This window comes from Bos indicus, chromosome 2, assembly GCF_029378745.1.
Source record: "Bos indicus isolate NIAB-ARS_2022 breed Sahiwal x Tharparkar chromosome 2, NIAB-ARS_B.indTharparkar_mat_pri_1.0, whole genome shotgun sequence".
Taxonomy (NCBI): Eukaryota; Metazoa; Chordata; class Mammalia; order Artiodactyla; family Bovidae; genus Bos; species Bos indicus.
The window spans coordinates 72,684,001-72,706,018 of NC_091761.1; the positions used below are offsets into that span (position 1 = coordinate 72,684,001).

The 22,018-nt window shown below is 50.6% G+C and overlaps 1 protein-coding gene across 1 annotated transcript in view; it reads left to right on the forward strand.

Moving 5' to 3' along the window:
* GLI2 (GLI family zinc finger 2) overlaps positions 1 to 13,221 on the forward strand; it is a 261,229-nt gene extending 248,008 nt beyond the window's left edge. The window contains exons 10-14 of the mRNA XM_019974048.2: positions 1,319 to 1,468; positions 4,146 to 4,310; positions 5,422 to 5,700; positions 7,257 to 7,593; positions 8,999 to 13,221. Of these exons, the coding sequence (XP_019829607.2) occupies positions 1,319 to 1,468; positions 4,146 to 4,310; positions 5,422 to 5,700; positions 7,257 to 7,593; positions 8,999 to 11,421 (3,354 nt within the window). The 3' untranslated portion in view covers positions 11,422 to 13,221. The remainder of the gene's footprint in view (positions 1 to 1,318; positions 1,469 to 4,145; positions 4,311 to 5,421; positions 5,701 to 7,256; positions 7,594 to 8,998) is intronic.
* The last annotated feature ends 8,797 nt before the right edge of the window (positions 13,222 to 22,018 follow it).

Here is a 22,018-nt window from a genome sequence, read left to right on the forward strand (position 1 = left end):
GAACCTTTAAAGCAGGGTCTTATCTAATCCCTCAGGCACTCGAAGATAACTTTTCAACCTGTGCCACCTCTTTGGGTTAAACAAGTCTTGAGGTGGAGTCTGGGCCATGGGAGCTGTGAGTTTTAAGCCAGTAAGATGAAGAGAGGAGAAGGAGAAGATCTGAGGTGGGGAGAGGGCCCAAGCAGAGGGGTGGAATGAAAGTGAAAGTCACTCAGTCGCATCCGACTCTTTGCAACCCAGTGGACTATACAGTCCATGGAATTCTCCAGGTCAGAGTACTAAAGTGGGTAGCCATTCCCTTCTCCAAGGGATCTTCCCAACCCAGGGATCGAACCCAGGTCTCCTGTATTGCAGGCAGATTCTTTACCATCTGAGCCACCAGGGAAGCCCAGAGGAGTAGAGGGGAAGATATAAAAGATGCTCTAGCAAGGACTGAGTCGACTCCAAAGAGCAGGGAGGGGATTCTTCATGGAAAGGCAGACAGTCCAGATGTGGGAAGCAGGGCTCCAGCTGCAGGCTCCTACCTGGGCCCAGGGCTGTCATTGGGGCTGTAGGTGACTACCTGCGTCTGGCCCTGGAAGGGACAGGGTCCCATGAGAGGGGGCAGCCTGTTCTGCCCAGCTCCATCTCTCTCTGTGCTCCCTGCGAAGATGGATGGCCCAGGCACGCACATAAGCTAGAGCCCCTAGTCAATTATTAACAATTTGTTGCTAAGTAAACCAATAAGAAAAAAATGAAAGGCATTGTCAGGAAGCATTTTGATCATTTGAAAAGCTTTCAGAATGGAAAGTGAGGCTAATATGCTAAGATTTCCCTGGAAGTTCAAAGCGCTGTAGATTTTGCTTATCTCAGTGTTGGCATTTGTATGCATAACAGTCTGGCCTGTCACCTGGGGCAGAAGGGCCCAGCGGTTTTCTGTCTCACAAGGAGAGAGGCTGCCAGTAACCAGATGCTCAGCTCTGGGCAGCGTTGTAGGTTGCAAAGATCTACAGCAGTGTTGTCCAAGAGAGGGACACTGCCAGCCCCAATGCCAGGCACACGTGTAATCTTACATTAGCTAGGAGCACATTTAAAAAGAGGGAAAGGAGACTGGTAAAATCAATTGGAATCATATAGTTTAACCCAATGTATCTAAAATATTATCCTTTCTGCATGCAATCAATATAAAACAAAATTTTTGAGCTATTTCACATCCTTTTTTTTCATTCTCAGTCTGTGAAACAGGTATGCCGTGTAGGGGGTGGTCTGCACAGACCAGGTGTAGTCTGGAGGGGTGGGTGGCTGGGCTCATCCCTCTCTGTGGGCTTGTTCCTGGCAGCACATCAACAACGAGCACATCCACGGGGAGAAGAAGGAGTTTGTGTGCCGCTGGCAGGCCTGCACGCGTGAGCAGAAGCCCTTCAAGGCACAGTACATGCTTGTGGTGCACATGCGCAGACACACAGGCGAGAAGCCCCACAAGTGCACGGTGAGTGGCCATGGGCTGGCCCGTTGGCCAGGTTACGTGGGTCACGTTGGACATGGCTGAGCACGGAAAGACCCGGTGGAACAGCTTTGGGACAATGGGACAAGACCTGTCAACAGGACATCCTGTCTGCTCCTGCCGGGTCTGGCATCCTAGGGGCCCCTTGTTCTGTCTGCTGCCCCTTTCGTTTGCACTCTCCCTGAGGAACGTGTGCATCTAGGTACCTGCGGTGGAGGTGTGCTGGTGTCTCTGTGGTTGTGTTTGTGTGACCAGGAGCCCCAAAGCTATGCCCCACTCAGCTGGGTGGCCCTGAGCAGAGGGCTGGCTCGGTAGCTCCCTGCAGGCTGTCCTGTGCACAGAGAAGAGTTTCACTGGAGAGTCACAGATTGAGTGATGATGGTTTAAAAGTCACTTTGGCGGACTTAAAAAAAAAAAAAAAAACGTGAACACAATTATAAGACCTTTTGGACAGTCTCCCTTATGGAGTCAACAAGGTTTGTGACTATCTGGTGAGACCTTTATTTAACACACAGGAATTCCTCCCTTTCAAAGGAGCAGGCCATTTGTGTATCTTCTTTGGGGAAGACTCTATTCTAATATTTTGTCTGTATTTAAATTATTTGTCTTTTTGTTGTTGAATTGTAGTAGTTTTACTAGACTCTAATCGGATATATGATTTATATGATTTTATATGATATAATCGGATATATGATTATATGATATATATGATTTTCTCCTATTCTATAGGTTTTCTTCATAGTTTTCCTTTGAAGGATAAAAGTTTTGATGTTCAGAGAGTTTGTTTTATTGATATTGCTTATGCTTTTGGTATCATATCTAAGAAACTACTGCCAGATGCAAGGTCACAAAGATTTATCCCTGTTTTCTACTGGGAGTTTTATGGTTTATATGTATGTAGTTTTATTTATATGAACATAGAAATATATACACATATATATTTTTAGTAGTGTAGCTCTTCCATTTAGGTCTTTAATCCATATTCATTTAACTTGTATATGGTGTGAGGTAAGGATCCAGTTTCATTCTTTTGCATGTTGTCACACAGTTGTCCCACTCCATTTGTTGAAGAGACTGCTCTTTCCACATCAAATGGTCTTGGATCCTTGTTGAAACCCAATTGACCCTAAAAGTGTGAGTTTCTTTCTAAACTATCAGTTCCCTTCCATTGACGGCTACATCTGTCCTTATGCCGGTACCACACATGGTCTTTTTTAATTGAAGAATGGTTGATTTACAGTGTTATGTTAATTTCTACTGTATAGCAAAGTGACTCAGTTATACACACACATATATATGTTCTTTTCTATATTCTTTTCCATTATGATTTATCCTAGGAGATCAGATATAGTTCCCTGTGCTATACAGTTGCTTGATTACCATAGTTTTGTTGTAAGTTTTGAAAATGAGAAGTGTCAGTCTTCCAAATTTGTCCTCCTTTGGCAAGATTATTTTTGCTTTTCTGAGTCCTTTGCAGAAGTTATTTTCTTCAGGTCCTGAGTGGTAGCAAACCATAGCCCTCTGATATGAGCTGTGAGCTGCAGAAACAGAAGTCATTGGAGCCAAGTGTGCTCAGTCAAACTGGTCAGGAATAAAGGGGAGGATGTGAGGAATGAAACAGTTCCTGCTGGGGTTTATGTGTCATTCTGGGGGTAATTTTCACGGCTACACTGGATGCAGTTGCAGTATCTTTGGAATAGGTAACCCTTGCAATGATCCTTTCCTCCCTCCCTTCCTGCCCCCCTCTCTGGCTCCCTCTTCCTTTCCTAAAATGTTTCTTGAGTGCCAAAAAATGTTTCTATTCACCAGGCACTGATTCCTAGGAACACAGAAATGAATAGGACCTAGAAGGTATCTGCTTGCAGGGAGCTTGTATCCTTGTGGGAAGGCCAGATAACAAAACGATTAAGATAATTATAAACTGTATTAGGGAGTATAAAGAAAAAAGGGTGTTATTATAATTAAGAAAATCAAAGAATTGCTGTAGGAGGAGATGACCCCAAGGACTGAGAGGGAGTGGGCTGGGCCAAGGCCAGGGTGGGTTGGGATAGGAAAAAGCTTCCAGACAGAGAGGATGGTGCGTGCAAGGCCCCTCACGCGGGAGAACTTAGTGGGGTCAAGGACTAAAAAGGAGAGAGACATGGCCTGAGCCAGGGTCAAGGTGGCCTGCTCCCTCCGCAATGTGGGGGACACTGGATTTTATTCTTGGCACATTTTAATGCATAAAAAATTCTAATCAGGGAGGGGCATCAGGAAACTGTTGAAAATAATATTTACCGAGTTTTTAATCATATGGGAAGAGTCTCATAATGTGCTGTCGATTTTAACAAGCAGAATAAGCAACTGAATGCTTGAGATGTTCCAGTTCAGGTTTTTAAAATGTGAGGGGATGACCTGCAGAGTCCCAGAATGAGACTTGCCTGGAGGTTAGCAGTGCCTGTCCTGGGCCATGGAAGGTTTCATTTTCCCCCTTGCACTTTTCAGTCTTTTCCAAGTTTTCGAGCTGTGTCATTTACATGATCAGGAGGGAAGGGAGATGTTTAGATCTGCACTCCTGGCTGCACCTGTAGGGCGGAGTGAACCAGTCCACAGGTTGGGCTCCCTGCACTGTATCTGGGACTCACTGTATCTGCCCTCACTGACCAAACCCTTCTCTTCCCAGTTCGAGGGCTGCTCAAAGGCCTATTCCCGCCTGGAGAACCTGAAGACTCACCTGCGCTCCCACACCGGGGAAAAGCCGTATGTGTGTGAGCACGAGGGCTGCAACAAAGCCTTCTCCAATGCCTCAGACCGCGCCAAGCACCAGAACCGCACCCACTCCAACGAGGTACCCGCCTGGGGGCCCCGGCATGGGTCACCCTCACCCCATGGCTTCTTGACACCTATAGGCCATTTGGTAGCCAGATGTCACTCCCTGCCACCCCGTGCTGTTGGAGCTCAGCACACAGCCCTAACCCCTGTCCCCACAGTCCGACAGCAGCTGATGACACACTCCAGCTACTAGTGCTGCCTGGCCTGCCATGGCTGTCAACCTACCCTCAGTGGGGCACAGGAGGCTCTATCTCCCCAGATAGCCAGAGCCCCGGGCAGAGCTGAGGGAGCCCTTGGTGTGGGCTGTACCTGCCTCCCGGTCTCTCCTAGGGTCAACCACCATCACTCAGGTAGACTCAGGAAAGGATGTCTCTAAAAGTTTAGGGACATTTTGGACCCCAAAGAGACTTGCTTTGATAAGAAGTCAGAGAAATTCCCAAAGGTATCAACTCAGAGCATCTAAAGACAAGAGATAGCCTTGGAAAGCTATGTGTGTTTGCAAGTATGTATGTGCCTGTGTGGATGTGGTTGTATGTGTTATGCGGGGAGGAGGTATGGATACGTATTTGTAAGTATGTGTACACACGTGGGTGTTTATATACATGTTTAAGTGTGTTTAGGTGGATGTGTGTGCATACATGTGTGTACATGTCTGTGTGTATACATGTAGACAAAAGTCTGTTTACATATGGATGTCGTGCATGTGTGTGTGTATGAGCTCAGGACTAAGCGTCAGAAACCCTGGGTTTTCATTCCGCTCCTGGGTGACTTGGAGTGTCTTTGCCTCTCTGATCCTGTCTTTCCTCATGAGAGAGAGCAGGGTGTTCAGTGGTGTCTCACAGACATATAAGGAGGTAATACACTCATTGATACTAAAAATCCCAACATGCTGATCACACCAGGCACTGTGACCCCTCCCTCCACAGGCTCTGATCCATATCTCCAGTTAGGGGGGGTGGGGATGAGGGTCTCATTAGCTACATGCTTACCTGCAAGAAAAGGTAGCAGGTGAGGCCGGTGGGGCAGGGCTCCATCCAGGGGTCCAGCCCCTCTCAACAGGGGTGCCGCAGTGCTGCCCTGTGGAGTCTGCCTTCCTGCCCCATGCATGACGCCTCTTCACTTCCCAGAAACCCTACATCTGCAAGATTCCAGGCTGCACCAAGCGGTACACGGACCCCAGCTCCCTCCGGAAGCACGTGAAGACGGTCCATGGCCCAGACGCTCACGTCACCAAGAAGCAGCGCAACGATGTGCACCTCCGCGCCCCCCTGCTCCGGGAGAATGGGGACAGCGAGGCCGGTGCCGAGCCCGGCCGGGGCTCCGAGGACAACGCCGAGGCCAGCAGCACTAGCCAGGCCGTGGAGGACGGCCTGCACGTCAAGGCCATCAAGACGGAGCGCTCCGGGGTAAGCCAACGGCAGCAGGGGCCCCGTCCACGCCCCGCCCCCAGGGGGCCACGCCCAGCAGCAGAAGAGCAATGCCATCTGCAAGGGGGCACCCTCTCCAGGAGCAGAAGGATGTCCCTCCTCTCTACAGCTCAGTATCCCTCCCTTACCACCTCTGGCCCCCACCGAACCTGTCTTGAGCCAAGTGCCATTCTGCTGGGCTGACCGTGGGGAACAGGATGCCTGCCCCGACTGGGTCAGTCTGCAGGGTGCGGGTGGTTTCCGGTGGCTGACTTTCCCACCGGCCCCCAGGTGTCGCAGCTGCCCCCCACCCTCTGTCCTGTCTCTGTGTCCTTGCCCTTCTGGCCTGCACCCCTTTTGTTCTAACCATCTGTTCTTTGTCTCTACCTCTTTCTCCTGACTGTACCTCCCCTAAGGATAGACGGTACTGAGGTGAGCAGAGGAGCTGGGTGGGACTGGGGGAGGGCTGGCATGAGTAAGGGCGGCTGGGGTGCTTGGCCAGGCTCCTCAAGGGCCTGGGAAGGCAGATTTGGTTAGGTAGACAGCAGGTGCTGCAAGTGGGCCGTCGGAACAGGTTACAGCTGGCAACAGGGGGCAAGTGTGCAGTCACAGGAGGAAGCCATGGGGTCCGAGCCTGCATGAGGATCAGGGCAGAGTGGAGGTGCAAATCAGGCTGCAGAGGAGGGAAGGACAGACCTCCAGAAGGTCTTGAGTCCTGAGGTGAGGAAGGTGGGCAGTGCCATGGGCAAGTGAAAGCACTGCAGCTTCCCTGGAAAGGCCTGGAATGTGGGACCTTCAGACCAGGAGTGAGCCGGAGATGCTTCATCCCAGGTGAGCCTTATTTGGGCTCAGATCCTAGGTCACGGTGAAGGTTGCCCACATTCTGTGAAGTTCCGCACCATACACGTGTGCCATGAACTCTCATCCCACTTTGCCTTGACTCAGAGGGAGTGCTGGTTTGGGGAGGGTGAGGGCAAGGGCTGCATCCAGCAGCTACAACCTCTGCAGTCAAACTCCCTTTCTAACAACCCGTCTCCAGCCTTTTGGGCAGGCAGCAGGTCAGCAGGCCTTCACTCTTCCTTGCTTCCTCGAGCAGCCCATCACTGCTGTCAGGATGCTTAAGTCTCCTCTTTTTGTGTTAATTTCACACGGCTGCGGCAGCCTCTGTGGGGCTCAGCTGCCAAATGTTCACATACTGAAAGCTCTTCAAGCAGAGCTCTGGCCCAGACACTGGCTGGAAGAGCTTAGGAGCACAGCAGGGAGGCTGTGTGTGGGGAGAGGGGCTGTAGGTGGGTGCCTGATGATTACCTGGTGCCTTCTACTTGCTGGGTTGTCTCCATCTATCCATTGGCTCTCTCCAGGGGGCAGCTCAGGTCCAGCTTATAGTTGGGGAAGCTGAGGTTCAGAGAAGTAATGCTTTGAAAGCTCCTCCATGCAGCAGCTTCCTTCTCGCCCCCCGCCCCCACCTCCCCAGGTGTGCAAGAGTGCTGTGTTGGGTGGCAGGGCCCATGGCTTCTCGCACCCTCTGAGTCTGTGCCTTATCATGCCCCCTGCAGCTGTGTCAGTCCAGCCCCGGAGCCCAGTCTTCCTGCAGCAGCGAGCCCTCTCCCCTGGGCAGTGCCCCCAACAATGACAGTGGCGTGGAGATGCCGGGGACAGGGCCCGGGAGCCTGGCAGACCTGACAGCTCTGGAGGACCCGCCGCCAGGGGCTGACACCTCCGCCCTGGCCGCCCCCTCTGCTGGTGGCCTACAGCTGCGCAAACACATGACCGCTATGCACCGGTTCGAGCAGCTCAAGAAGGAGAAACTCAAGTCACTGAAGGATTCCTGCTCATGGGCCGGGCCAGCTCCGCACACCCGGACCTCCAAGCTGCCTCCCCTCCCGGGAAGTGGTAGGTGGAGGCTCCAGATGCGCTGGTGGGGTGGGAGGGAATCCAGTGTGATTCACACCCACCAAACACCATGTGCTCTGGAGAAGATAGATCTTATAAGCCTATTGCACAGTTTTGGAAATTGAGGTTCAGAGAGGTGAAAGTGCTTTGCCTAGATTAGTGGTAGAGCTGAGACTTAGCCCAGGCATGAGTGACTCCAAACCCCATGCTCTTCCAACTACACCATGCTGCATCCCCATAACTCCTCAAAACATGCAAACTCAGCTCCCATCATCCTGTTCCTCATAATCCATTCACTTGTCTATCAGGCACCTGCCATAGATACCATAGCAAAGACCCTCTGCAGGATAGTGAGATATTCCAGTCGCTGTGGTGAAAGGCCATGCCACCAGATGCAGGATGAGCCAAGTAGCACCTAGGACAGAGCTCAGGGTAGTGAGAGAAAGCAGGGCAGCTGGGGAAGAGCTGGGAGGACCTCCTGGAGGAGGCAGCCCTGTCCTCAGCCTCGGGAAGTGTTAACCAGGCTTTGAGATGGAAGATGTCCTCACTGAGCATTTCCTGAGTGTCGACTCTGCCGAGCAGTGTGCTAGGCACCAGATACCCTGGGGCGCTGAGCCTCTAAGCTGCCCTCCAGGGACTGATGGCCGTGTAGTAGGACTGGCTTATAGAGGGGTGACACTGAGAGGTCTTCCTTGAAGGGAGGATTGTTGTCCCAGCTGTTGGAGGAACTGCCAGCAGATGGCCTTCAATTCCCAGCCTCCTCCAGAGATTGCCCAGGGTGTGACAGCTGCCTCACCCAAGGTCACCCCTTCCCAGGGTGGCCCACATCCAGGAATAGATCAGGGATGTAGAGGCCGCTCAAGGCCCAGAGCGCTCTGTGAGATGAGCCGCAGCTGTCGGGGGTCCAGTGTTGCAGCTGTCTTCTCCCAGCCCACTCTGCAGCCTCTCTGCCCTCCCGTGGCCCTAGGTCCCAGGACGCTCTCTATAAACAGCCTGCTGGGTAAACACAGCCCCAGGGGAGCCCAGCTGGCAACACCCATCCATGGATGAAGAGGGTGCAGGGAGGCTGTGTCCAGGGCCCTCCTGGGCTCTTTTCAGTAACCCAGTGTTCCCCAGCAACACATGCCACCCCCAGCTGGAGACCGAGAATGGGGAGAATGAGAGCACAGGGCCTGCCCGGCAGCAGCAGACTGGGATCAAGCCTCCTAACTTCTGCTTGTGCCCTGGCAGTAAGTGCCACGATTTGCTCCCAATTGTCTCTTTCTTCCTTTTGTTGAGAAATCATTGACTGGGTGCCAGACCCTATTCCAGGGCTCTAGGCCCAGCAGGCTCAGTGCCCTCCAGGCAGTCCAAGCATCGCCTTTTGTCCCGCATTCCCAACGCTGATCCCTCTCCTCTCCCACAGGCTCCGTGCTGGAAAACTTCAGCGGCGGCGGGGGCGGCGGACCCGCGGGGCTGCTGCCCAACCCGCGGCTGTCTGAGCTGTTCCCGGGCGAGGTGACAGTGCTGAGCCACCTGCAGGAACGCCGGGACAGCTCCACCAGCACAGTCAGCTCGGCCTACACCGTGAGCCGCCGCTCCTCCGGCATCTCCCCCTACTTCTCTAGTCGCCGCTCCAGCGAGGCCTCGCCGCTGGGCGCCGGCCGCGCGCACCCTGCCAGCTCTGCTGATTCCTACGACCCCATCTCCACCGACGCATCACGGCGCTCGAGTGAGGCCAGTCAGTGCGGCGGCGGCCCGGGGCTTCTCCAGCTCACACCCGCCCAGCAGTACAGCCTACGGGCCAAGTACGCAGCAGCCACAGGTGGACCTCCCCCGACCCCGCTGCCGGGCCTGGAGCGCACGAGCCTGCGGACCCGGCTGGCGCTGCTGGATGCTCCCGAGCGCGCGCTGCCCGCTGCCTGCCTGCGCCCGATCGGGCCTCGGCGGGGCAGCGACGGGCCACACTACGGGCCCTCGGGGCCGTTGCCCGCTTTCCCCCACGAGGCACCAGGCGGCGGGGCGCGGCGGGCCAGCGATCCTGGGAGGCGGCCTGATGCCCTGGCAGCCCCGCGGGTGCAGCGCTTCCACAGCGCCCTCGACGTGACCCCAGGCACGCTACCGCCACCCTGCGGCCAGGGCCGAGGCCTCCGTCTGCAAAGCCACACGAGCGCAGACGGCAGCCTGGCCCGCAGCGGCTACTCGCCCCGGCCGCCCAGCATCAGCGAGAACGTGGTGATGGAAGCCTTGGCGGCGGGGGCGGACGGCACAGGCCCAGAGGTCAGCCTCGGACTGCCAGAGGACGACCTCGTGCTCCCCGATGACGTGGTGCAGTACATCAAGGCACGTACCAGTGGCACCCTGGAGGAGAGTACCCCACCGGTGTACCCCCCGGAAAGCACCTGCTTCTCTGAGAACCCCAAACTGCCCAGCCCCGGGCTGCACGGCCAACGTACCATAGCAGCTGCAGACTCAAACGTGGGCCCCTCCGCCCCGGTGCTGGGAGGCTGCCCACTGGGCTACGGGGCCCCCTCCAGCCTGAACAAGAACAGCATGCCTGTGCAGTGGAACGAAGTGAGCTCAGGCACCGTGGACGCACTGGCCAGCCAGGTGAAGCCTCTGCCCTTCCCACAGGGCAACCTAGCTGTGGTACCACAGAAACCAGCCTTCGCCCAGTACCCAGGATACAATCCGCAGGGCCTGCAGCCGAGCCCTGGGGGCCTAGACAACTCACAGCCACACTTACAGCCCTACAGTGGAGCCCCATCCGCACCCAGGGGAAATTATACACAGCAGCTGCGGCAGCCAGGGGCTGGCAGCCAGTGTCCCAACATGACTGCTGCAGTGAACCCCCACCCCGGCTATGGCCAAGCCCACCCCCAGCTGAGCACCATGGGTGGGACCCTGAACCAGTTCCCCTCCTCTTGCAGCAACATGGCAACCAAGCCAGGCCACCTGGGGCTCCCCCAGCAAATGGAAGTTGCTCCTGACCCCACCATGATGGGCAACAGCCACAGGGAGCTCGGCATGCCCAATTCCAGCCTGGCCGGGATGCCACCACCTCATCCAGCACAGAACTACCCACAGCAGAGTCATCACCTGGTGACCACCATGAGCCAGGAGGGCTACCACCAAGGCCCCAACCTGGTACCTTCCCACCAACCTAGTTTCATGGAGCCCCAGCAGGGCACAATGGGGGCAGCTGGATCTAGCTTTGGCCTAATGCAACCCCGGCCACCCCCAGAGCCTGGCCCTGCCGGCCGCCACCGTGGGGTACGTGCAGGGCAGCAGCTAGCCTATGCCAGGGCAACTGGCCATGCCATGGCTGCTATGTCAGCCAACCAGGAGATGACAGAGTCTGTACCCAAGGGGACAATGGGCAGCATGTTGTCCCTACCCCCTCAGCCACCCCCACAGGACACAGGTGGGACCCAGGACCACAGCATGCTCTACTACTATGGCCAGATCCACATGTACGAGCAGAACGGAGGCCCTGAGAACCAGGCCGGCTGCCAAGCCCTGCGACCGCAGCCAACACAGCCCCAGGCCTTGCCCTCGCCGGGGGTCAACCAGGTGTCCAGCACTGTGGACTCCCAGCTACTTGAGGCACCCCAGATTGATTTTGATGCCATCATGGATGACAGTGATCACTCCAGCTTGCTTTCTGGCGCCCTGAGCCCCAGCCTCCTCCACGGCCTCTCCCAGAGCTCCTCCCGCCTCACCACCCCACGCAGCTCCCTGACTCTGCCCTCCATCCCCGCCGGTATCAGCAACATGGCCGTGGGGGACATGAGCTCCATGCTCACCAGCCTGGCCGAGGAGAGCAAGTTCTTGAACATGATGACCTAAGGCCCCTGGCACTGAGCGGACTTGGAAGGACCATCACTTCCCAGGGCACGGTGCTTTTATCTGTTTTACCTTTTTCCCCCAAAAGTATTAAATAGGTCTGAGGGAGTTTGGCCAGTGGCTGGTTCAGACCACAGATGCTTTAAGGGCAGGTTTGTGTGCATCCCGTCTGGTCTTCCTTTAGATAATCTTTTGGAACTCTCAAAAGTCTCCACGGAAAAGGCAAGGCAGGGATACAGGACTCGTTTACACAGTGCCTCACAGCCTCTGGTGTTTATGGGTGTCTGGGTTTGTCACCTCTGTCATTTGGCTAACGAGGGATAACATTGGCCCAGGGCATTCCAAGCACACATGGAAAGAGGTGAGAGGAACCACATTTGGGTTTGAATCATCCAAAAGCCATACCAGATATCCCAATCCAGGAAGATAAATTTCTTGCTCCGGTGCCTGCAAGGTAAAGGAATTCCTGGGCCACGGGAATTCTTCTGTGAAGCTTAATTGTTGAAGCCTCTGACATCCCTTGCTGTGGAGGGGGAAACTTTTTTTTTTACCTGGATGGTTTGGAAGCACATCCTCATGGGTTTGGTAGAGCTGGTGTCTCTACCCTGCAAAGCCAAGTTTGCGGCTGGCTGACTGTCCAAGTGTATATGGATGAGTAAAGTATGAAAACATTGCCCAAAAAAGGAAAGAAAACAGTATAATACTCAGGGCAAGCCCAGAAGCTGCCCAGGCCTCTCCAGACCATGTTTACAGTGTTCATGCATGTAGAATGTAGCCCTTCCTGAAAAGAACACATTTCTAAATACCTCGGGGCTGCTGGGGGTTAGGGATGGACCAAGGTGAGCTGAAGTGTGTGATGAAGAGGGGCCTGGGTAAAGAGCACACTGGGGGCCCAGCCTCAGGCCGCCCTGGAAGTCTCCCAGTAGGAAGAGGAAGTCACATGTTTACCCAACCCTGTTTCTCCAATGCACTGTCCACCCACCTTATGGTGGAAAACTGTGGGGCTTGATGGCAGCCTTTGCCCACATTCCTCCAGGCCATGCTGTCCACTCACCAGCAGCCCCCTGACTGACCCCAAGCTACAACATGCAGTCCTGGTATCTTCTGGTCTCCCTTCCCTCCGCCCACCTGATCATTTCACAGAGAGTAATGATATGCATGGTATTTTGGGCAGGGGTGGGATTTTGAAGGGGTTGATTCTTGGGACTCTGAGGGACCATCTCTGAATTCTCCTGTTCAGTGTTGACCAAGCCCCACCTGGAAATGGAATTTGGAACTGGCATCAGAAGACATTGTTCCCGAACATATGGGAGGGTGAATGGATGCATCCTCCCCACTACACACGTTCACATACACTCGGCACCTTTCTCATGTTGAATTTGTGGCAACCTTGCTGAATCCACCTGCATCACTATGAACTTGACTCTGACTATGAGCCTGGCTTCAACCAGAACATGGCCAAAACCTGACCTGGGCCTCTACACCCCAGAACAGCAAGTGCTTTGTCAGGGTTCAAAGACAAGGTCAAGTTCAAATGACAGCCCTGAGACACCTCCAGGGGTCTGTGCTCTGTGTGATGCATGTTCTTTCCCTGGGCTAGGATTTCACTGGCCGTTCCCAGTTTGTATATAATCTGTACAGAAGACGGCGTCCCTGAAAATACCGTAGGTGCATCATCCGGTCAGATTTATATCTCCAAAACATTTTTAGCTTTTTCTACATGCTATGAATTGAGATGACATACTCAACTTGTAAATAAGTCGTTTTTTGTACATTAAAAAAAAGTAATTTTTTCATAATTTATTTGGTCTGTCTGCTTCTTTCTTGACATTAGTTAATGAAAACCTGAGCAGTAAATTCAGTGCATTTAAACAGAAATGAGGCTGTATTTTTTTCTCAGCAGCATCAAAATTGACTGTCCCGCCTTTGCCAGGAAATGTTTAACGCTGGGGCATTTACTGGCTGTCTGTTGTCTCAGGGTGGAGGAAGTGGGAGGCGGGCCCGGGGGGTGAGCAGGATTTGACGTTGTAGAGGGAACATCTTGCTGTTCTTCCAGCCAGGTGGTTGGAACATCTAAGTTGGTTTGCTGACTGTGAGAGGCAGCACTGGTCTCAGGCCGTCCTGATGTCAGAAGCCCCTCTTGGCCAGGCAGTTGGATGAGCACACTTGAATTGTGGGAGGCAGGGAGAGGAAGACAGGCAGCCCCCTGTCCTCTGGTGCCAAAGCAGAATCAGGCAGGCTGATGAAGCCCTGGATACCCAGCAGCTGGCCACGGGCAAAGGAGCCCATGGGGAGCAGCCACATGCAGGGACTCTGAGCCCTCGGGGGAGGGCCTGGCAGGTGCACAGAGTTACCCGGGTCTGGCGATCCAGCAGGCTGCCACTGAAGCAATTGAGCTACAGCCGTGTGTCTCAGGGGGATCAGTGAGGGGAACCACTGGGGCGTGGGATGAATTCTGGAACTGGGAGGGGACAACCCAGCATGGGGTTGAAAGAAGTAGACAGCACCTTCTATAGAGCCAGTTAGGCTGGCCTCTGGTATCCCAGCCCGGGCCCCTTAACGCCTTCTGCTCTAGGAGAGAAACCTTGGCACCCAGCTCGGAGAGTTCCCAAAGCTGCCTGAAACACTCAGCTGAAAACGAGTTCTGAGGGATGTCACGGATGCTCAGAATAATATCAAGTATAGGAAATCCCTGAGGGGAAGGGAATTCAGCATGTTTTCTTTCTGGGGGTGTCCCTGAGTCTTCACTATGTGTTAGGGAGCCATTGCATTTCTGGCCGTATCCTCATGGTGGAAAGATTACAGCCGAGTCCCGCCCCAGGAATTTAGCGGACTGTGCCCTCAGGAGGAGGAACAGAGCACAGACGGCTGAGCCCTTTCCTCTGCTCTCAAAGCCCATCATCTTCAGGCCTCTCATCTCTTCTACATCACATGCTGAGTCCCCGGAGGCAGCTGTGCCCTGCTTTGGGGGCAGGGAGAGGCCAGGAATTCAATGCTGCCTGAGACTAGATGAGCTACAGTATTAAGAAGTCCACTGAGGCCATTCAACTCAGCCATGTGCTCTGTGTCTCTTAACTTCGGCCACGATCATGCTGCATGACCATACCCACAAAGCCTTAGCACCAGGGAACAGCGTCTATTTCATTCATGAATCTGGCTTCACTGACGGTTGGCTGATCCCCATTGGGCTGGGCTGGGTGGCTCTGCAGCTCAGCTGGGAGCAGCTCATCCAGCCAGCTGGGCGGGGACAGCTTGGAGCTGCTCCACGTGACCCTCATCTTCCTCCCTGGTCAGGACACTGGCCTGGGCATTGCCTTCTCGTAGTGATGGCAGGAGCATGGGAGAGCAAGCAAAAAAATGTGAGTCCTTCTCAAGCCTCTGCTCAGAATGAGTGCACCATCACATTCACCTCATTCTGGCAAAAGCAGGTCATGTGGCAAACCCGTATCAGGGATGGGAAGTGTCCTTCCATAGGAATAAGAGGAATAGAGTGACTATTTCTCAGCAATAGTACAGTCATCCCCAGTCCACCCTCCGCACTCAGATCCCTCCCACATGTAGAACAGACTCACCGAAGACCCCCAGAGGTCTCTCTAGTCAATCGTCAGGCTCAAAGTCTGGGATCATGTGGTCTCCATTTGTTCTAACCTAAAAACAGAGCTTCTCTGTCCCCCAGGCACATGCACACGCTCAGCACACAGAGTGGCCCAGGCTTAAAATCACTGCGGGTTCTGCTCCTGTCTCAGCCGCTGGTCCATGGCCTCTGAAGTTGTGCTGGGCAAACATCACCAGTGATCTTACCCTGGGATGGAATGTTCTCTGGTCTACTATTCTTTGCTCTGACATCCATGTTGGAGTGTTCTTTGTTTTTCCATCAATATTTCCACTTCTAAAGAGGGCACTGAAAAGTGTGCCTTCTTGGGGAGCAGAGTAATTCTTCAACCTCTTCCTGCCTGAAGAGGGTTGAGAGCTTGAGGTACTTTATGTGTCAAGCAAACTTAATATACTCCATGGTTACAATACATTTGCCCACTCAACTCTCTTAAACATGGTGGGTTTTGGTATTTGATTCCGGTCTACTCTGTGCACCAAAGCCACACCCATAATTCCTTTATCAATGGGCATCTCTACACTGATTACTGACACCCCACATCAGGCTATGTCTAGGCACCTCATTGTCACTGAAGGGCTATTCGAGAGTCACCTTATTCCTTTCAAGGACCATAAGTTCAAGGACACACCCTAGACTTCATCTTTGCTCTGAGGCCGTGTCTCACAGGCACTGCCCTCGTCTCTTAGCGGTGGGCCAGAGCTTCATTTGAACATCTTTGAGAGCCCAAAGAGATAAGAGATGAGTGACTGTTCTATTTCCTAAATTCTGCTTTACGCTGGCTGGTTCCTTTCTGAACTCATCTCTTACTTGTGGTTCCTTATCATTTACAGCTCAAAGAAGATGCTGTTTATAATATTCTGCCTGGAAACCAGCCTTCCAAATTCCACAAATTCATAAGAACATTTTCTCCCTCCCAGAAGACCATAGGCAATCCTTTTACCGACTGTTTCTTCACCACACCATCCAAGTCACTATTTTTCTTGCCATGTTTCCAACCTCCTCTAAGTGTCCTCACTGCCCTGTACCAAACCGATGCTCCATATTTTAGAACTTGTGCAAACAGCCTCCCATTCTGGGTACCAGTTTCTGAAGAAGCATGGTAACACTGTCTGATAAGCACAGAAGTCCTGAAACACAAAACGCCCAGCAGTTGTTTAGCTTGGGAGTCTGCGAGGCAGCTGAGGGGGTGCCTCAGATGGCAGCTCAGCTTTGCCCCTGGGCCTTGTCCTCTGGGCCCAGAGCATTGCTTGGATATGGCAATGGCACAAGTTCCAAAGGGCACATGAACACAGAGGAGGTCACTTATGACCTAGGCTAGGAGCAGAAGGCCAGTCACATGACTGAGCCCCAAATCAATGGAATCCGGGAATGCATGCCTCCTGCAGAATTATTGCAGATCAGTATCTGAACAATTATCCAACCTACCACATCAGACCAACCTTGATCATATTAATAATAAGCCTGAATTGGACCTCCATCTCTCTCCTGACTCTGTATCTCTGTTGGCTCTAAATCCAAAAGGGGAGCAGAGTGGAGTCATTCATTGTTGCCCTGTAACCAGTGAGGTGCCACAGCCAGCTTCTGATCCTAAGATGTACTTTTCTTCCCAACCAATAACTTTTGTTTATGGTTAAGGAAAATGTATGGAAGCTTTTCCCAAGGGGCATTATTGGTAAAGACCCTGCCTGCCGAGGATTCGAAGATGTGTATTCAATCCCTGGGTCAGGTAGATCCCCTGGAAGAAGGCATGGCAACCCACTCCAGTATTCTTGCCTGGAGAATCCCACGGACAGAGGAACCTGGCGTGCTGCCGTCCATGGGGCTGCAAGGAGTCAAACACAGCTTAGCGACTGAAAAACAACAAACTGACATCAAGTCAGGTCCTCACTTTTTCCTGTCTCCAAAATGCCAGGTTCAAAACTGAAAGTTGTAGAATGATTGGTACTAAAATGATTTGAAGATGATTTATTGTATAGGCTTGATATTTTTAACCCAGTTTTGCAAGTAATTTTTAAAAATCTGATACCTCATTTCACAGGCAGATGAAATTTGCAGTGGGCTGCCTCAGATTTTTTTTAATTTTTTTACTTTCCTTTGCTTGTTAAAATATAAATCTGAAAAGCAGGCTCAGAGCAATTTACACAAATACTTTTGGGACAATTTACGACTATCCCACTGGTCAGTGAAACTATCCATGTCCCGAACATTTACAGTGATCACTTGACACTGGCCGTGTTGGGAGAATTTACACCATGGAAACCAGCAAACACTATTAATCAGGGCTTCCTGCCCTCAACTCCAGGGAGCTGGTCGTTAAACATTTACCAGTGTACCTGGCAGCATACTGAAATCCTGTGAGTTGCCAATAGCCCGATACACCTAGAGATCTTTTCTAAGGTTCTAAGTCCACAAAACCAGTTTCGGGATTGGTTTCACAGAGAACTTGTGAGTCCAGGGTGCCATGGCTACCTTGGTCATCTAGTTTAGTGGTCATCTAGCAAGCTGGCTCCCCCGGCACTAATAACACAGGCATAGCCCATATGTACTCTCCAGTCCTTCCCTTCTTTCTGGCCCTGGTGGTCTGTGAGTTCTTTGAAGGATGAGCTGTGTCTGATTCAGCCCATGAGAAGCCATAAGTGGTTTTGATTATTTCTGCTGAGTTTAGTTCCAAATCCAGTGGTTCTAGAAAGCTTCATAGAGGGAGACGTGAACCATACTTTGACAAATGGATAGAAACTGGACCTTGTGAGTAGCCCATTCAGAATTTATTTGAAATGAGGCTTCAAAGAGATTAAGCTATAGAAACAGTGAAGTTGTCATTAAGAGGTAATGGGGTTTGCTTTTTAAATAGATTGGGGTGGGGGAAGAAGGAAGAAAAAGAAGAGGAAATCTGGCAGCTGGAGGCTGAACAGAGACCAAAGGCCTTGGGCCATGGTCTCACAGTAAAAGAAATGAGACTGTCTCATGACTGTGACCTGAGGGTCTCTGATGGGCCCTTCCAACTTCAAAAATGCACTCCACTGGCCTGCTTTGATTCCAGAAAATTTATTACTGAAGCATATTTCCTCTGAGTGCAGGCACTGAAGTCTGCTGAAAAAGAGTCCAGTGACGGAGGGATGCATGGAGAAGCCCACAGCAACATATAAGGCCTCATCAACAGCTCCCTGAACCACCTGGAAAACTTCCTGCAACTGGGTAGGTGTGAAAGACTTGCTACATGGTTGTAAACTGACTTTCTTCCTTGGAGGGGCCCCAAGTTCATGCATTAGTTCAGGTTCAGAAACATCCTCTGAATTCAGAGGTCATCTGAGGTTCCTGAAAGGTGATCAGTCTTCACTGTCTTCTTAATCTCCTCCTTCTTCTCCTCTCCTCTTATTTCTTCTTCTCCTTCTCTTTCCCCTTCATCCCCTCCTCCTCCTCTTTATCCTTCTCCTTCTTCCTCTTCATCTTCCCCTTTCTCTTCTCTTCCCTCCTTCCTTCCTTTTCCCTCCCTCCCTTCCTCCCTCTGCTCCTTTCTCCTCCACCCCTCAGCTGATGAAAATGAGCAAAAACAAGTGTGCGAGCCCACGTGTGATTGTATCACTACAAGTAGAGTGATGTGTGTGATGACATCACACTTAGGAAGGTGTGATGGGCTTGTGATGGTGCAGGGAGGGGGCCCATAAAATCAGCATAGTTTGAATGAGAAATAAGACCTGATCCAGGTTTAGAAGATGAATAGGAAGTTGTCTGAGGGGATTGGAAACGTCTCATCAGAAACCATGGAGGCCAGAAGTAAGTGAAATATTTTTTAAATGTTGAAAGAAAAGAACTGTCAATACAGAACTCTGTATCCATTAAAATATCTTTCAGGGATGAAAGTAATACTCTTAGATGAAGGAAAAGGAAGAGAAATTCATTGTCAACAGGTCTGCTTTAAAGGTAGAAAGGAAATGATATAAAAAGAAAATGGAGCATCAGGAAGGAGGGAAGAGGAATAGAAACGATATCTGGATAAATACAGTGGGACATTCTTCCCTCCTGAGTTCTTTAAAATAAATAGTAAGTCCCCTACATACAAACTTTCAAGTTGCAGACTTTCAAAGATGCAAACCTGCTTTTGCATGTCCAATTACTGATGATAATTTCATGTATCTGGTGTATATTGTCATGTGCGTGTATCCTCTACATGTGGTCGTGCTTTTGTGTACTTCGGTGTACAGTAGTGTACAGAGGACAGCAGTATGGAATCTTTATTTCAAGCCCAAGATGTCCAGAAGCGCTAAGCAATAACCACTGAAAAAAAAAGTGGAAATAATTGAGAGAGTGGAGCGAGGTGAAAAAGTGGTAGGTGTCGCTCATTCTTATAACATGAATTGTTCAACAGTCGGCACAGGTCTAAAGAACAAGGACAAGATCATGGGACATGTAAGTCTGCTGTGCCAATGATGTTGGCAATAATATCAAAGAAACCTAGAAAAGTGATGGAGAAGATGGAGAAACTTCTCAGCGTGTGGATGCAGGATCAACATCAGAGTTGAGTGCCACTCAGCTTAATACTGATTCAAAAGAAAGCTAAAAGCCTTTATGAAGACTTGAAGAAGAAACATGGCAATGACTCAGAGGGTGCAAATTTTAATGCCAGCCATGGTTGGTTTCATTGGTTCAAGACTAGAACCAAACTTCACAACATAAATGTCAGTGTCAAGGCAGTGAGTGCAGATACGGTAGCTGCTGGGAAATTTCCTGAAACACTTAAATTACTGATGAAGTTGTGTATTTATCTGGGAAGATTTTGAATGTGGGTGAGATGGGACTGTACTGGAAGAGGATGCCAGACCAAAGTTACATCAGTAAGTAGGAAAGTTGGAATCAGGCTATAAACCATCAAAAGATAGACTAACTCTGTTGTATGGTGGCAATGCTTCCAGCAATATGAAGCTTAAGCCTCTCTTAGTTTATCATTCAGAGAACCCAAGAGTCCTTGAAAACAGCCGAGGGCTCTCTTCCTGTTGTGTGGAAGAGTGACCCCAAAGCCTGGGTTACACAGGTCATTTTCCAGGACTAGTTTTTCCACCACTTTATCCAGGAGGTAGAGAAAACATAGCTTGGAGAAGGATGTCCTATTTAACATTCTTTTGCTGCTCGACAGTACTCTGGGCCACCCCTCACGCATGGATGACCATCATCACAAAGTCAAAGTAATGTATCTGCCATGGAATACTACATTGCTTATCCAACGTATGGAACAGGAAGTTATAGCAACTTTCAGAAAATACTATTTACGTCACACTTTTGGTCAAGCTGTAAAGGTGAGTGATGAATCAAGAACAACCTTACAATTTTGGAAAGACTATAACATCTAAAAGGCCATAAGAAATAGTGATTTGCTTGGTGTGAGTTTACAGTTGTCACCATGAATGGGGTTTGGAAGAACCTATATCTGCAGCTTTTTCATGATTGTCATGGATTTGAGAACGTGGATGAGGATTCCAAAGATATCATCAGCAACTTACTGATCTTCAGTGAGTAGCTGGAGCTAGATCTGGAAGAGGAGCACTTCATTGGACTCCTTGCCGTGCAACACAAGGAGCTTAGTAATGAAGACCTGATGGAACCGGAGGCCCAGAGAAAGGATGAAGAGAGACAAGAGGAAGAAGCAACTGAAGAACTAAAGAGATTCACGATGCAGGAAACGGCAAGGGGGTCTTTTTTATTTGAGGAGGCAATGTCAGTTTTTGAGACAAATGACCCGAATGTAGAATGGTACATGAAGCTTGTAGTAATCCAGTGCTAACATGTCATATGATGAGAAAAAAAGAACTACTACACAGACATCACTGGATCATTTTTTTAAAGGGTAGATAGAATTAAATCCAGCAATATACCAGAGGCTGTGCCATCAACATCAAGCACAAGTGAAATTGCATCTTGCCCTCCGTCTCCTATTGCTGACATTTCTTCCTCTTTACCATCTCCCACTTCCTCTTCCTCCCCCAGTCAGTAACTCTTCTTGCCTGTTCACTCAGCCCCTGTGTGCCAGCTGTTTATACTGTACTATACTGTACTGTACTATTGTGCTTTTCAAGGTAGTGTACTGTAAGATTAAAATGTTTTTGTTTTGTGTGTTTGTCGGTTTCTTATGCATTATTTGTGTAAAAAGTATTATAAACCTATTATAATACAGTACTATACAGCTAACTGTGTTCATTGGCTACCTAGGCTAACTTTGTTGGACTTATAAACAAACAGGACTTACAAATATGATCTCAATGAAACTCATTTGTATGTAGTGGATTTACTGTATTTAACAGCTGAAGCAGTGAGGGCTTTCAAAGTATGTACGTGGGCTTCGCCAATGGCTCAGCAGTAAAGAATATGCCTGCAATGTAGGAGACTCAGGAGACATGAGTTCAATCCCTGGGTCAGGCAGATCCCCTGGAGGAGGAAATGGCAACCCACTACAGTATTCTTGCCTGGAAAATTCCAAGGACAGAGAGGCCCTGTGGACTACAGTCCATAGGATCACGAAAAGCCAGACACGACTGAGCAACTGAGCACACACGCATATGTGGTAAGACAAATGTGTCTTGAAGAAGGAAGCGGTTATGGGACTTACGGGGCTAGATAACAACATTCCACTTGAAGTGGTAAAGTATTGTCAGGAAACAAAGTTCAGCATGTGTATTGTCTTTCTTGGTACAATTAATAAACAAACAAACTATACAAAGTGATGTGTGCAGAAACACCATAGAGAAATTGAAAGGAAATCCTCAGAAGGGCCCAATAGCCCAACGGAAGGCAGGAAAGACAAAACAAAGACAGCAAAACATAAAACGGTAGAACTGAGTCCAAACATATCAATAATTACATAAAATGAAAGTGGCCTAAAAGCATCAATTAAAAGACAGACAATAAAGTTGGAGCACTCATCCCACCAGATTTTAAGACTTAACTATAAAGCTGCTATGGATAAGATAGTGTGATATTGGTGACAGAAACACGCAG